At 41.5% G+C, this 16,902-nt stretch overlaps 2 protein-coding genes and 1 non-coding gene across 4 annotated transcripts in view; 2 read left to right on the top strand and 1 right to left on the bottom strand.

Annotated features, from left to right (window-relative positions):
• Window positions 1-1,106: 1,106 nt before the first annotated feature.
• On the top strand, window positions 1,107-10,291 carry LOC139385081 (selenoprotein S-like). Of its 2 annotated transcripts, XM_071130127.1 has the most exons (7): window positions 1,107-1,485; window positions 4,245-4,715; window positions 6,861-6,992; window positions 7,332-7,438; window positions 7,955-8,044; window positions 8,495-8,567; window positions 9,329-10,291. In XM_071130127.1, exons 2-7 carry the CDS (start codon window positions 4,622-4,624, stop codon window positions 9,409-9,411), a joined length of 579 nt encoding a protein of 192 aa, XP_070986228.1. In that variant the 5' UTR covers window positions 1,107-1,485; window positions 4,245-4,621; the 3' UTR covers window positions 9,412-10,291. The 2 variants fall into 2 exon arrangements, with proteins under 2 accessions (XP_070986228.1, XP_070986227.1); XM_071130126.1 differs by lacking the exon at window positions 1,107-1,485 and having other exon boundaries at window positions 4,434-4,715; window positions 7,329-7,438.
• A 672-nt stretch (window positions 10,292-10,963) lies between these two features.
• LOC139385080 (chondroitin sulfate synthase 1-like) overlaps window positions 10,964-16,902 on the top strand; it is an 88,931-nt gene continuing 82,992 nt past the window's right edge. Inside the window, exons 1-2 of the mRNA XM_071130125.1 lie at window positions 10,964-11,659; window positions 14,652-15,147. Coding sequence (XP_070986226.1) covers window positions 11,349-11,659; window positions 14,652-15,147 — 807 coding nt within the window. The 5' untranslated portion in view covers window positions 10,964-11,348. The remainder of the gene's footprint in view (window positions 11,660-14,651; window positions 15,148-16,902) is intronic.
• Window positions 14,470-14,542, bottom strand: trnaa-ugc (transfer RNA alanine (anticodon UGC)). The gene has a single exon. It is a non-coding gene; the product is annotated as a tRNA-Ala (tRNA).

Here is a 16,902-nt window from a genome sequence, read left to right as displayed (position 1 = left end):
TGATTTCAATTGCCCCTCCCTGTGCATATAACAAGCATCCATTCCTTCTGTCACAAGGGAATTCATGGCTGATTTAAGATTAAATCGTCAACCCTGTTACTTTATTTGACACATAAGGAGTAGTTTTCTCCAAAAAATTTGAGGACCAAGTTACACCACCCAAAAGGCACTCAACTGGTGGACCGACCCAATTCAAATCAAATCAAATCAAATTTTATTTGTCACATACACATGGTTAGCAGATGTTAATGCGAGTGTAGCGAAATGCAATTATCATAGGAAAAGCCTACAATAGTTTACAGAAAACATATTCAAAACCAAATATATTTTCCCATTTAAATGTACAGAAAATACACATTTCAGAAAACCATGCGGCTCCAAATGTGTTAATTGCGTAACTTAAATGTCCTTTTGATTTAACATGGGAGTTGAAGTTGACGCTTCAATCTTTATATGTGAAAGAACAAAAGTACAATTTTACAAAAATCATGTGTTTTTAGATGTGAAATGTCTGAAAGTGGCTTCACATCTTTAGTTTACATTTGATCCTTCCATTAGGACAATGAAAATAAATGAGAGTTGTTATTTCATAATAGTATATCTTATAAACAACCTTATTGTAACGTTCGTCGTCTTCCTCTGATGAGGAGTAAGAGAGGTCGGACCAATTTGCAGCGTGGTATGTGTCCATTTTAATAAGACAAACTGAACACTATACAAATACAAAATAACAAAGTGAAACAAACTAAACGGTCCCATGTGGTAACAAACACTAACCTGAAAATAATCACCCACCACTCAAAAGTGAAACCAGGCTACCTAAATATGATTCTCAATCGGGGACAACGATAAACAGCTGCCTCTGATTGAGAACCATACCAGGCCAAACACAGAAATCCCAAAACATAGAAAAAGGAACATAGACAACCCACCCAACTCACGCCCTGACCATACTAAAACAAAGACATAATAAAAGAACTAAGGTCAGAACGTGACACTTATGCCTTTGATTTCAATATGCGCATTAACCTGTATAATTTGTGGAAAAACAAGTGAACATTAATAAAACGTACCCTCCTCTGTCCGGAACCGCACGACTGCTCTTTGTCCATTTGAGACTTCAACTAGACAATCACCACCGTTGGACTTTTTACTCTGGAAATATTTGATCAACTTGTTTTGTACTTTGGGGACATCATGGTTTCCTAGCTCAACAAGCAGAGAGAACGAGTATGCTTCTGCCATTGCTGCTGGCCATCAAAGAATGAACAAATATGTAGGCTGCTGTAGAGATAGACAGCGCATTCACTGCAGGGTGAGGTGTGTTCTTTCTGGTTTCACTTTCGCTTATGTTTTTGTGAAAAAAAGATCTTATTTGACAATGAAACATTATATTGCAGCAACATAACAAACAGTAGATTACAAATAAACAGATCACAGAAATGATTCCTTCAAGACAATGAAAAAACAACTAAGGCCTGTGTAGTAAATCCTTTATTTTCAGGAACGCACAAAAATGTGTGATACTTGGTGACAAAACTGCTGCAGACAGAATTTGTCAGCAGAATTCATCACGATGTTTTAATTTTGCCATGTGGTGCCTTATCTTAGCTGTAAATCAAACTCTACACAAAGTGAAACTAAAATGTCATTTTAGGCATTAATTCTGAATGGTTAGGGATAGGGTTAAGGGATAGTTTAGGGATAAGGTTTGTGAAAGGCTTAAAACAAAAAACAGTATGTAACACTAATCTATTTATCTGAGAGAACTCGTTTTTTTAATCACCTTTTTATTTCATTTTATTTACCTTGTCAAATTGAACTAAGATAAAAGGAAACAGTTGTATGCTAAACATCCAGCAGTGGTTCGCAAATGGTTTTGTTTTGGTATGGAAAATTCACCTGGTCGCCTCAGTCGCCACCCGATATTCATATTGCGTGCGGGTGGGAAAAAGCCAGTAAAATGCAACATGGGAAATTATTTACTGAAAAATATATAAATGCAACATATAAAGTGTTGGTCCCATGTTTCATGAGCTGAAATAGAAGTTACCAGAAATGTTCCTTATGCACAAAAAGCTTATTTCTCTCAAATTTTGTGCACACATTTTTTATATCCCTGTCAGTGAGCATTTCTCCTTTGCCAAGATAATCCATCTACCCGACAGGTGTGGCATATCAAGAGGCTGATTAAACAGCATGATCATTGCACAGATGCACCCTGTGCTGGGGACAATAAAAGGGCACTCTAAAATGTAAAGTTGTCACCAGAACAATGCCACAGATGTCTTAAGTTTTGAGGGAGTGTGCAATTGGCATGCTGACTGCAGAAATGTCCACCAGAGCGGTTGCCAGATATTTAAATGTAACTTTTTCTACCATAAGCCTCCTCCAACCTCATTTTAGAGAATTTGGAAACACATCCAACCGGCCTCACAAGCGCAGACCATGTGAAACCACTCAAGCCCAGGACCTCCACATAGGGCTTCTTCACCTGCGGGATCATCTGAAACCAGCCACCTGGAAAGCTGATGAAACTGAGGAGTATTTCTGTCTGTAATAATGTCCTTTTGTGGGGAAAAACTCAATCTGATTGGCTGGGCCTGGCTCCCCAGTGGGTGGGCCTGGCTCCCAAGTGGGTGGGCCTATGCCCTCCCAAGCCCACTCATGGCTGCGCCCCTGCTCCTGCCCCTGCCCTTTATATTTTTGTTCAGTACATAATGCTGTATTGATATGTAGCAGTTACAGTACCTTCGGAAAGTATTCAGACCCCTTGACTTTGTCCACATTTTGTTACGTTATAGCCTTATTTTAAAATGGATTAAATAAAAACAAATCCTCAGCAATCTCCACACAATATCCCATAATAACAACGCGAAAACAGTTTTTTAAAAAACATTTTTGCAAATGTATTATATAAAACAGAAATATCACATTTACATAAGTATTCAGGCCCTTTGCCATGAGACTCGAAATTGAGCTTAGGTGCATCCTGTGTCCGTTGATCATCCTTGAGATGTTTCTGCAATTTGATTGGATTCCACCTGTGGTAAATTCAATTGATTGGACATTATTTGGAAAGGCACACACCTGTCTTTATAATGTCCCACAGTTGACAGTGTATGTCAGAGCAAAAACCAAGCCATTAGGTCGAAATAATTGTTCGTAGAGTGCCGAGACAGAATTGTGTCAGGGTACAGATCTTGGGAATGGTACCCAAACATTTCTGCATCATTTATGGTCCCCAAGAATACAGTGGCCTCCATCATTCTTAAATTGAAGAAGTTTGGAACCACCAATACTTCCTAGAGCTGGCCACCCGGTCAAACTGAGCAATCGGGGGAGAAGGGCCTTGGTCAGGGAGGTGACCCAATGGTCACTATGACAGTGCTCTAGAGTTCTTCTGTGGTGATGGGAGAACCTTCCAGAAGGACAACCATCTCTGCAGCACTCCACCAATCATGCCTTTATGGTAGTGGCCAGATGGAAGCCACGCCTCTTTAAAAGGCACATGGCAGCCCACTTGGAGTTTGCCAAAAGACACCTCAAGACTCTCAGACCATGAGAAACAAGATTCTCTGGTCTGATGAGACCAAGATTAAAGTCTTTGGCCTGAATGCCAACCGTCATGTCGGAAGGAAACCTGTCCCCATCCCCAAGGTGAAGCACGGTGGTGGCAGCATCATGCTGTGGGGGTAATCAAATGGTTACTCAGACTACCTGCATTGACCATTTTTTACACTGACTTTATGCCCACACACTGGACTCTACCCACACACTGGACTCTACCCACACACTCACACATGCATACACTGACACCCCAACACGCGCACACATGCATACTGACGCCATACTGACGCCATACACACATTGACACACACTTTCACACTCACCACATACGCTGCTGCTACGGTCTTATCTATCCTGTTGCCTAGTCACTTTACCCCTACCTATATGTACATAACTACTTCAATTACCTTGTAAACCTGCACATCGACTCAGTACTGCTACTTCCTGTATATAGCCATGCTATATTTACTTGTTTTTGTTATTCACTGTGTAATTGTTCCTTGTGCCACTATTTTATTTTGTATCTTTAACTCTGCATTGTTGGAAAATGACCCGTAAATTAGCATTTCACTGTTTGTCTACACCTGTTGCATACAAAGCATGACAAATTGTATTTTATTTGAAAGAAACTGACTCTGCACACTGTGCTACAATGTAGATGGGTGAATGGGTAGGCTACTTGTGGAGTGAACTGTACTGGCCTCATAAGTCAGGTCTATGCTTAATTTTTGCCTTCCAATTTATAGAATGAAAAGCGGCATGACTTTGATAAGTGTAGCATTTTTTGAAAGGACTAAGTGTGTATTGACATCTAGTCCCGCTTGCTAGGATACATTTATTGGACTCTGCCGACACCTCGTGTGTGACTGGTGTCTTGCTCAGAAGCACGAGAGGCTTCCACGTCATCTTTACTGGGTTGGTGTTTATAACACATAGACCAGGATATTGCACTTTTTGTCAACTCACGAAGCATGGAAAAGTAGCTAGTTGGAGCTGTGGTGACATTGAAACGCATAATTAGAGGACTATAGAGTCACCAATACGTTTAGAAATGGATGACGATGTTACCATTGAGGACGAAGGTGGACCAGAAATACAGAAGACACCCCTTGGAAACCAGGATTTAAGTTTCCTGCAACAAACTGGTAAATTGGCTAGCTAATATCAGCTGCACATCTGTCAGTTTTCTGGCTTGTTTACCAAGCCTAGCTGGCCTGGCTAGATATCCTTCAAAGACTAAAGCTAATAATGCAGCTAGCTAATGTTGTAGCAGTGGTTGTAGCTAGTTTAGCTAGTGTAGGCTAAGATGGCTAGCTACAGTAGCTCGCTAGCAAAATAACTAGATACAGAGACGCCTCATTCATTGACAGGGCTGCCAACTTTTGAAGAAAGCAAATATAACTCCAAGCTATGTGAATTTAATTTCCCCTGGCACACTCCTAGATGGGAGAACATTTTACTGTTTTAAAGCTCTTTCCTGCAATTCTACGTATTTTGACATGGTTTAGGCCCATGACCAGGGTAACGAATAACACCGGTTCGGTGTATTCAGGAATCAGGATGCTTAGAAAATTGAATGAACACTCAACATTTTACGACTTTGGGATTTTGGGTGGCTGAAATGTAAAGTATGCTATTATTTTTAAAACATAAAAAAAAAAAAACGTTTGACACTATTCAGACAGTAATAAGATGGGGAGACAGTGGAGGGGTTGGAAGCAGGAGATTGGAAGCAGGGATTGATCCCTGTTCTCAGGTGGAAAGTACGGGAGTGTTATCACTACACCAAAGCTTTGCACAGGAAATTCTAATGTTGATGGCAGTGGGTAACCAAATCCTAGATGGTAGTCTCCTTGTCCATAGACTGCCTTCAAGGTAAGGACACAAACGTTTTCAGTATTTTGTAATTTGGGTGAATTCTCTTTAAAATAGGTCTCGAATAAATTCCTGCTTCATTTCTCCTGCTTCAATCACCCAACCTTCAAGGAAACATCTAATAAATATAAATATGGGTTCTGGCCATCATCTTACTCTATGTAGACAAAATATGTGTTTATGAGTTGAGTCCCCCTACCATCTCTGCCTAGCATGTGCCCCATACTAGAATGTGACATTTATTTGATTAGTGGAACATTTCATAGCAATGCTTTTTTTGTATGATCTATTCAAAACTGTCCATGAATGGCTGCAAAAATACATAGCCTCGTACAATTCATTTTCAAAGACCCAAGTAGTCATATCAGATTTTGAATCTGTGATTACGCTGGCAACATTGGGAAGAAGTGGAATAATAAAATAATTGTTTGGAATAACAGTTGTGTTATTGCTGACATCACATTAATCACCCTGTATTTTAGCCCATTGTTAAGAATGAGAATTTTTACACTGATCAGTCTAAATAAAGTAAGTAGATAATCAAATCACCTGAAAACAAGATGACATTAATCTGCCCCTACACCCTAACCAAATATGTGTTTTATTTATTGTCCCCCCTCTAGAACCACATTTACACATTTGGGTTCACAATCTGTTAGACACTTTTTGTTTTGTTTTTTGTATCGTTCCAAATCCGGTCACCCTACCAAACCTCCCAGCTAAAACATACTGTAGGTCTGTCTGTCTGCTGTCTTTTTGTTGTCACAGCCTCAATACTCAGGGCTGGCTCTAGCCTTTTGAGAACCCTAAGCAAGATTTGATTGGGGGGGGCCATCGCTTGAAAACATTAAAACATTTGTGGTCCCCTTTTGATGTTGGAGAAAAAAATGTTGTGTTTTAAGTTAATTTCCTGCAGTTCTACACATTTTGCCGTAGAGTTTTCTGCAATTCTACGCTTTGGTATGAAGAGAACTTTGCAATGTTATAGCACATTTCATGCAATTCTAATCATTTTGCCATGGGACAGAGAAAAAATGTGCAGTTTCACAGCTTATTTCCTGCATTTTCTACCCATTTTGCCGTGGAGTGGATCAACATTTTTTTTATACACATTTTGTAATGAATTATGCCATGTTAATATAATATGAGTGTGCATGACTAACAAAATCAATAGGGGCCCCCCTGTAGGTCAGGGCCCCTGGGCACGTTCCCTTCATGCCGGCCAGGATTACTACTTGTTTCGATAGATAGATTGGTTGGTAGTTAGCTTAAACTAAAAATTGTTAGCTGACATGGCTAAAAGAGAAAGGCTAATAATGCACAACATTTTTTTGAAATTGCACCTGATGTATTCTACTGTTTTTACACTCAATAGTAAGTTGAGACCTCAACATCATTTCCTTTCCTGTCCACAGTCGGACCATTGGTGGCAGAATATGGATGGTATCTGTTGTTCATGTGTGTGGGGGTCTACCTGGTGGTCCAGCACCTGAGTAAGAGGAGAGCCAGCCAGGGACAGAGCAGCTCGGCGTCTGGAGCAGTGCAAGGTGAGTGGCCGTAACCAATAGTTTTTTATTTAACCAAGTAAGTCACTGAGTTTGACAAGTACATTTAGTCTCTTATGCAGACACACCGTCAGACACACACACACACACACACACACACCTACCTAGGACATGAGCATTCTTGTTGCAGCTCCAACAATGCCACATATTCTCAAGACAATGACAAGCTTGCTGAAGCAGAAACCAACTGGCACTCACAGGCTAGAGCCAGCTCTCATTCCATCCAGGCGACTGACACATCAGGAACGGAATCTCGGAATGCCATGGAATTAATGGAGTCAGTAATATCATCCAATCTTTTTTTTATTTTTTATCTAGCAGATCCCAATGCAGTAGTGAGGAGACAAGAGGCACTGGAGGCGTCCAGGAGAAGAATGCAGGAGGAGCTGGATGCCAAGGCGGCCCTCTTCAGGCTGAAACAACAACAGGTATAAAGTGACACCTTTCACATAGACGGACCGTACATAGACCGTGGGACGGACCGTACATAGACCGTGGGACGGACCGTACATAGACCGTGGGACGGACCGTACATAGACCGTGGCTTCTTAGCAAAGAGCAATTTCTCAAGTAAGAATTTTGCTAGGACTGTCTGAGTTGGGAGGGGAAAACTATCTGTTATTGGCAGAGAGGTTTGGAACTCTTTCTTATTGGCCTATTAACTAGTTTAACACCTGGTGATGTCACCAGACAGGCCAAAACGCCATCCCACCAAAACAGGTGGAAATTTCAGGCGGTCTTTTCAAACAGCTCTCACACATTATCATTGTTTTCACAATTTTACAGTATTATTCTAACCTCATAGTGTGAAAATAAATATGTAAAGCACAGGAAAGTCACGTTTTTGACCGATCTGAAACCCCAGGCACCATAACCAAGTTTGCCCATTGTCCCTGCCAAATCTGATCTTGAAGACTTTTTGGTACTTGTCTTTTGTTTGATAGCTGGAGGAGGAGAAGAGACAACAGAAAATTGAGATGTATGACAGCATGAAAGAGGGGAGGAGTTACAGAGGAAAAGCAAAGACAGCCCAGGTAAGCTGCCTTCTCTATCATAGGCCTACATACCATATGCTATTTAGCAGACTCTTTTATCCAAAGCGACTTGCATGCATTTCACATATGTGTGGGCCTGGGAATCGAACACAACCCTGGCATTGCAAGCGCCATGCTCTACCAACTGATTCATACAGGACCACCATACATAAAATGCTAAGTAAATGCATCATTTGATAGATATTATGGCAGAGTCAGGAGTTTTTTACGGGCAGGTCACAGGGTCAGAGAAATCTCTTGGCTGTGATAAGTCGTGATTAGCACCCAGAGTTTTCCCTGACCATGTCCATCCTGACCATGAAGAAACTCCTGTCTCAGACATATTACATAAGTCGTAGTGCTTACATGAAACCCATGAACAAATCTGAGGTTTCTTGTCTGTACATGAAACTAGCTCATAATTATTATTATTATGATGTAACATTTCAGAACACTGAAGAGGCCAGCACATCGACTACAGTGTTGAAACCAAAGACTGACAAGAAGCCCCTACGGAGCAGTGGTATGTTGACATATTTGATGATGAGAGCAGTATTGTAATTGGGGGCTTCCAGAGGTATGTTTGTAATGGCTGGGAGGGTGTGTAAGCAACACAAAAAGGGGTTAAGTGTAATTACATTTTTATGATTGTATTTCCCTTGTGACCCAATAATAAAACGTAAGACGTCATGCTCACTGTTAAAGTAATTAAACAGGTTCTGAATCCTACTAGATCCGTTTCTGCCTCGATGCAATGATGAGCCACTTTCATAGTCATGCAAGGCACTAATCCTACTGTAAATTAAAAGCACTGCTATTCTTACTGAAACCTATTCAAATGTTATACATTTAACATTTCCACCTGCAAATGGTGCCAAATATAAAGTACATACCAGTAGTAACGAAGGAATGAAATCCACAAAAGAAAAACAATTGAACACTGCGCAACGCACCTTTGTACTGCAACTAGTTGGTCTTGCTAGTTATGTACATCTGTCTGTATTATGATGCAGGAAAACAGATAATATTGCTAATATTTTGTATTTCAAAAACATTAGGGATACAAAATGTCCATCCTTGCAACTGATGTTTTTTGGATTATGATCCGGTAAGAAGCAGTACTAAGCTTTTTTTTGGGGGGGGGGGGGATATCCAAACAATGTCTTTAAAAAAAATTGCTAAACTGTGACGTTGCTCCTTTAAGTAGTAGGTAGGTGACGCTGGCGTCCTCCATCTCCTCTCTGTTCCAGTAACCTACATTCTGCCCTGCTGTGTGTATTTCAGGCTTTAATCCCCTGAGCGGAGAGGGAGGTGGATCCTGTGCGTGGAGACCAGGAAGGAGAGGGCCGTCAGCTGGCGGCGGATGAGGTTAAAGGAGGTCAGAGCCACAGGCTCAGGGTAGACATCTCCCCCTTAACCCGGATCTAGGATCAGAGTACCCTACTATCGTTCCTAACATGAACTATTAGGAGGATGGAAGAAATATCTGACCCTGTATCTGTGGCTAGGTGTGACTTGTGCCTACTCTGAGGTGACCTGTGAACTCTGATATTTGACCCATCCGAGTCACACACACTGACCCACTGAAGGAAGCTGCCAGCAATCTCAAAGCCCTCTTAGTTATTGATCTAAATCAATCTGTTATTTGTAACTCTCTGTGTTTGGGTTTAGGGATTGGTTTCACAACTGTCTGTGTTTTAGATCATGTTGCCTCAGTAATATTAGCATTGTCAAAAAATACAATGTGTTGCCACATGATAACGATGGATCCTTTCTGTTTTAATGCCTTTGGACAACTTCAAACTAACCAGTGGTTGAAAACGATTGTCTTGTTTCCACATTCAAATTTTGGCTTATTGAATCATCTTATTTCAGGACACCTGAGAAGGACTTCTGAGTACGACAGTTTCTAATGATGCTATTCCTGTAAATGGCACCTGTGCTAGTGGGTTTGGCTGATGACTTTCAGTGTATGTGTGTTTTCTTGTCTTCTTTTGGGGTTGGCATCTGTGTAAACTTTCAAATGTGCGCTGCCTACCAAGGCTTCATGTTGCGAGAGTAGATGCTAGCCAGATGGCTTTAGTAGTGCTGTGCACCGTACTGCTTTTTATACAATTACATAAATCAGATGTAACCGTTAGTCATCGTGTAATTTATTGGAATATCAATGATCATCAAGCAATTTTAGTTACTGAGAAATAAACTGACCTGCACCTTTTTATCACAATAAAGATATTATAGATAAGTTGTCTACGTATCTATGATGTTTGCTGGGGAGGCTGACTGTGACGACACACAATAGCTAATGTAATGTAATGTAATGTAATGTAATGTAATGGCGTAATCATACACCTGCCAACTCCATGTTGCCCACTAGATGGCGGCAGTGTAATGTAAATGAAGCCACAATCATAACGGTATAGGTACATAGTTTGTAACTGTATTGGGTAAGCTCGCACTGATTTCTATGGCTGTCATATACATTATTGTTGTAGTCTTGCTCTTAAATTGATAAGAATTTTATACAATCATTATAAACCTTATGTTAATTTTCTGCACACCATTTACATTAATTGAGTTCTAGAGCATTTTGTGGTTGGCCTAGTCGGTTATGTCTCAGAAATTGCTTTTTCATTTCACTATCAGTGCCGCGTATTAACTCGGCTGACGTTTAATTTCAAGGTTCAACAATGCTTGCTCTGTACTTTTTTGCATGTCTGCATGCATGGTCTTTCACTTTCACCGGCTCATCACCAGGGCATTCTCAGCTTGTGATCAGACTTGCACGTCAAATACTGGAAGGAAAAAAAGCTGAGACCACTGCGTAATCACACACCCCAGCCAGTCAGAGCGCTCCTACGGAGTATCCACTAGGTCAAATCACACAGTTAAGCCGCGTTGCTACTAAGCGTTTTCGACATTCTCACAATGGCGAGGTAGTGGAAAGAATGGGTTGGCTACGCGTCTCTGGGCGAAGAAGAAACCATACATTTTGTTGAAGGTCGCAGTTTTTTGTCATTTATTGATAGCGACGGAATGCTTGCTGATTAGTAGGGCCACATGAAGAGAGGAGTGTACGTTCAGGTGGTGGGTTTATGGAGACTGCTACGTATGCAGCAGCCAGCTTACATCGGGACCAAAAGCGGGTTGGAGAAGAAAGAGGCTTTCCTACCATGAGAGCGAGTTAACCCCGTTTTTTTATGAGGGAGAAACAATTGAACCAATATTGCTTTACAAAGACGCTGTGTTGGCAACAGCGAGAATAGGCTACGAGGCAAATCGGAGTTGGGTCAAGTTTTGGGGAATGGCAGGTCGAAGCCGAAGAGCATGGTTTAGTGTTCTGTTGGGGCTGGTTGTCGGGTTCACCCTGGCTTCCAGACTCATTTTACCGAAGGCTACGGAGTTGAAGAAATCCGGTCAGAAACGCAAGGCGAACCCAGCCGGTTGCGGGTTGAACGGAGGTCTGAGGAGAGAATTCGGTGGGATATTATGGCCCCCGCAAGATAACGGATTTTCGGCGACCGAGAAGCCAGTTCCGAGGTCCAACAATTTCCTTTACGTCGGCGTCATGACTGCCCAGAAGTACCTGAATAACCGCGCCATCGCGGCACATAGGTAAGTTATGTGTAGAAATAGAAGGAATGTTGCTTTTTCTCTTTAACAAGATCCCATTTTCAGCTATTAGTTTTCTGTCCCAGGGTTTCTGTACGCATCAGTTCTGCTCATTCCTCTCCCCATTCTGAAATTGTCAGCCTACATTTTACATATGTAAATATTGTTGCTAGTTTTCTGCCAAATAGGGATACCGAATTTCAACAATGTTGCCTACACTCGTAAGTCTTATGCAAAATTGTTATTAATCTAATCGATACAAATGTTGCTAGTCGCCATTTAACAGTGTATCAATGCCATGTGTGGCTGTGGCCTGTATTATGATAGAGCTTTTTCTTGTGAGCTATTAAACACCTCAACGTTAGGCAGATCATGTCCTAGAAGTTGCCAAGACAAAACCCTGTTGGATATACTATTATAGATGATATACAGTCACTATAACTTGTCCTAAGTGACATTTAGAAGTCTTTGTTACAGGGTCTATGTTATAACATGCTCTCAACATTCACACCCACATTTACCCTACAAAAATCGTACTTCAATAGGCAAACTCTTCTGTTCAGGTTTTCAGGCCTTTGCCAACTCTGAACACATTCGCTTCACGATTGAGCTGTATCATTCTGTGGTGATGGTTTTGCCATCAGATGAGCTGCGTAGGCTCTTTGGTAGGCTAGTTTTGAATTAGATTGAGTAGGCAATGGCTCCATCCAAGATATCTCCAATTGTGAGGGGTTTCTGTAGGTGTTTCGTTGTAGACTAGCACTGATGCTATTAGTATAGCTCTAAATGTAGAGATGTCTGTTTGGAAAGAGGGAATGTTAATGTCATTAGCCTTGAAATGTCTTTCATCTAGGCCCGACTGAAATGCAGTGAATGTGAAGCTGAAGGTTTTATGAAATTATGGGTTGGACCGAGAAGACAGCCTGCAGACTCAACAGTGCTATCTTTTAATGTGTCCAGTCATGTGGAAGATTCAATATAATTCAGGGGAAATGTGTTTGCACATCTGCAAAGACATACAAGTATATCTGTATTCAATCAGATTAATTAGTAGAGTAGTTTATTTAGTCTCCCTCGAATGTCCTTTCAATGGACCGATCATGATGAACGTCTAGAGACCTGAGAAGGAGATATCTATCACAGTTACATCCACTCCCATGTCTTTATTTTGGACCCAAAGTAAAGTCCCATTTAGTTTATTTTCAGTGCAGTGTCTCAGTTGTTAGTTAATTACTAGATTCCCCATTTAAATACAGTTCTTTATCCCAATGAAACATTACTGGTGCTCAGTTGGGTAGGGCTCAAGTCAGTGGGCTCAAGTCAGTGGGCTCAGTGGGCTTAAGTCAGTGGACCTCTTGTAAATACAGGTTATAACACGTTATGCTGTGTTATTACATGACGTTCCTCCATCTATTTGACATTTTAGTCATTTAATAGACTCTTACAGTAGTGAATATTAGAGGTCGACCGATTAAGATTTTTCAACGCCGATACCGATTATTGGAGGACCAAAAAACCCGATACCGATTAATCGGACGATTTAAATAAATAAATAAAATATATGTATTTGTAATAATGACAATTACAACAATACTGAATTAACACATATTCAAACTTAATATAATACATCAATAAAATCAATTTAGCCTCAAATAAATAATTAAACATGTTCAATTTGGTTTAAATAATGCAAAAACAAAGTGATGGAGAAGAAAGTAAAAGTGCAATATGTGCCATGTAAGAAAGCTAACGTTTAAGTTCCTTTCTCAGAACATGAGAACATATGAAAGCTGGGTTCCTTTTAACATGAGTCTTCAATATTCCCAGGTAAGAAGTTTTAGGTTGTAGTTATTAATAGGACTATTTCCCTCTATACCATTTGTATTTAATTAACCTTTGACTATTGGATGTTCTTATAGGCACTTTAGTATTGCCAGGCTAACAGTATAGCTTCTGTCCCTCTCCTCGCTCCTCCCTGGGCTCGAACCAGCAACACAACGACAACAGCCACCACATCGAAGCAGTGTTACCCATGCAGAGCAAGGGAAACAACCACCCCAAGGCTCAGCAGAGCGAGTAAAGTTTGAAATGCTATTAGCGTGCGCTAACTAGCCAGCCATTTCACTTCGGTCACACCAGCCTCATCTCGGGAGTTGATAGGTTTGAAGTCATAAACAGCGCAATGCTTGACGCACAACGAAGAGCTGCTGGCAAAACGCACAAAAGTGCTGTTTGAATGAATGTTTACGCACCTGCTTCTGCCTACCACCGCTCAGTCACATACTTAGATACTTGTATGCTCAGTCAGATTCTATGCAGCACAGGACACGCTAGATAATATCTAGTAATATCATCAACCATGTGTAGTTAACTAGTGATTATGATTGATTGTTTTTTATAAGATAAGTTTAATGCTAGCTAGCAACTTACCTTGGCTTACTGCATTTGCGTAACAGGCAGTCTCCTTGTGGAGTGCAATGAGAGAGAGGCCGGTCGTTATTGCGTTGGACAAGTTAACTGTAAGGTTGCAAGATTGGATCCCCGAGCGGACAAGACAAAATCTGTCTTTCTGCCCCTGAACAAGGCATTTAACCCACCGTTCCAAGGCCGTCATTGAAAATAAGAATATGTTCTTAACTGACTTGCCTAGTTAAATAAATATTAAATAAAGGTGTAAAAAATAATAATAATAATACATTTAAAAAAATCGGCAAATCGGCGCCCAAAAATACAGATTTTCGATTGTTATGAAAACTTGAAATCGGTCCTAATTAATCGGTCGACCTCTAGTGAATATATATATATATATATGTTTTCCCTGGTGGGAATTGAACCCACAACCCTGGCGTTGCAAGCATCATGCTCTACCAACTGAACCACATGGGACCATCTATCTATGTCCTTCGTGGGCCCAGACTTGTGTGTGTGTGTTAGTACTCTTACCCGCTCTCCATCCTATAGAGTACCTGACCTCTGCCTGTGTCTCTCTCTGTAGAACGTGGGCTCAGACCATCCCGGGCCATGTGGAGTTCTTCTCCAGCGAGGGTTCGGACACCACCATCCCCATCCCCATCGTGGCGCTGCACAACGTGGACGACTCCTACCCACCGCAGAAGAAGTCCTTCATGATGCTCAAGTACATGCACGATCACTACCTGGACCAATATGAGTGGTTCATGCGGGCCGACGATGATGTGTACATCAAGAGCGAGCGCCTGGAGGGCTTCCTGCGCTCGCTCAACAGCAGCGAGGCCCTCTTCCTGGGCCAGACGGGCATGGGCGCCCGCGACGAGCTGGGCAAGCTGGCGCTGGAGCCCGGTGAGAACTTCTGCATGGGTGGCCCCGGCGTGATCATGAGCCGCGAGGTGCTGCGCCGGATGGTTCCTCACATCGGCCAGTGCCTGCAGGAGATGTACACCACGCATGAAGACGTTGAGGTGGGCCGCTGCGTGCGAAGGTTTGCCGGCGTGCAGTGTGTCTGGTCCTACGAGGTAAGAGCAAAGATGGCGGCTGGTCGTATTGTATACTGCAGTTAGTCCATCTATCACTGCTTTTGAAGGTTTCTTTTTAATTGGTGTTATACAAGAGAAGGCTGGGTAGAAAACCATCTGAGAATGAGGATGTAGTCGGTAGAAACGACCTTCAATGTAGTCCGTCTGAAGTGTACTAAAATGTGAGGGGAATCGCCAACAAGACGCCTATCTTGGTTTGAGGTACTCTGTGAAGTGAAAGACATCATGCAGTGAATTTCCCACACACCACCGTAGTGTCAAGGGCATAAGTTGATAGTCAATAGATCTGGCACCTTCAGTAGGCAGTCCTTAGACTATCTCCTGGCAGATTTACTATTCACATCTTATTCATGTGACCATATGATTGCTTGACAGATGAAAGAAAGGGACAATTCCATTAAGTTATGCTGAGACCAGGGCTCTGAAGTGCCATTTTGGTTGCATATGCTCCCACTGTAAATATTTTTCTGTGTGACCTGACATGTTATTTTGGGAGCGCCAGTGCGTCTAGGAGAAAAATGAGTCCGATATTAATTGCTGTAATGATTAGGGTTTGCTGTACCGTCGTTCCCCAGTGACCTACTGTAGAGTAAAAACCGAGCACATATTCGTTACTGTCATGGCTGCACCTTTACAACAGAGAAGATGGACTGTTTCAAACACAAACCGGTAAAACGATGTGACCCATACTACTGGTGCAATATTTGTTTCTTCCTGTGGTGGGATTGGTGGGCTGCATTTTGCATTCGTAAACCATGAATGTTTACACCTTGTTCTGTCATGTTACCTCATTATCTAGCGAGCTAACAGCCTGGTTACTTCACCATTCTATCCACTAAACATTAGAGGCACAGAAAGAAAGGAAAGGGGTGGCTTCTTCAGCAGACCAAGGATCACACCAATGAGTGAATGACTGATCTCTTGCATGTCGTCACCCACAAACTCGATGTTCTTAAAGAGACCCTGTACAATTCTAATGTTTTGCATCTCAATAGGTGCACAATGTAGAACCCTAATTTTTCAATGGCAGGTTTTTGTTTCAACATTTTAGCTTTTTATAATAAACAAATGTCTTTACACTGTTAGATATTCATTTACATAGCACAACGTGTGCTTCATATATACTGTATCTCAATCAATTTAAACTTTATTTTCTGGCCAAACAATATTTTTTTCCTGCTTATACTGCAATCAAACTTCCTTGTTTCAAACTTTTGCTTTCTAACGTGCGTTGTTCTAAAATCAACCCCATTTAAGGTTCTGCAGGCGTAATTTAACAAGGTTCTGCAGGTGTAATTTAACAAGGTTCTGCAGGCGTAATTTAACAAGGTTCTGCAGGCGTAATTTAACAAGGTTCTGCAGGCGTAATTTAACAAGGTTCTGCAGGCGTAATTTAACAAGGTTCTGCAGGCGTAATTTAACAAGGTTCTGCAGGCGTAATTTAACAAGGTTCTGCAGGCGTAATTTAACAAGGTTCTGCAGGCGTAATTTAACAAGGTTCTGCAGGCGTAATTTAACAAGGTTCTGCAGGCGTAATTTAACAAGGTTCTGCAGGCGTAATTTAACAAGGTTCTGCAGGCGTAATTTAACAAGGTTCTGCAGGCGTAATTTAACAAGGTTCTGCAGGCGTAATTTAACAAGGTTCTGCAGGCGTAATTTAACAAGGTTCTGCAGGCGTAATTTAACAAGGTTCTGCAGGCGTAATTTAACAAGGTTCTGCGGGCGTAATTTAAC

This window comes from Oncorhynchus clarkii, chromosome 26 (assembly GCF_045791955.1).
Source record: "Oncorhynchus clarkii lewisi isolate Uvic-CL-2024 chromosome 26, UVic_Ocla_1.0, whole genome shotgun sequence".
In the NCBI taxonomy this organism is placed as follows: domain Eukaryota; kingdom Metazoa; phylum Chordata; class Actinopteri; order Salmoniformes; family Salmonidae; genus Oncorhynchus; species Oncorhynchus clarkii.
Note: the sequence above shows the minus strand (reverse complement) of the source record. Positions and strands in the feature narration are given on the sequence as shown.

Coding starts and splice junctions, on each gene's coding strand:
- LOC139385081 (XM_071130126.1), top strand. CDS start 4,622: ATGGATGACGATGTTACCATTGAGGACGAAGGTGGACCAGAAATACAG. Junction 7,439..7,954: donor TCAGGCTGAAACAACAACAG/GTATAAAGTGAC, acceptor TTTGTTTGATAG/CTGGAGGAGGAGAAGAGACA. Junction 8,568..9,328: donor GAAGCCCCTACGGAGCAGTG/GTATGTTGACAT, acceptor TGTGTATTTCAG/GCTTTAATCCCCTGAGCGGA.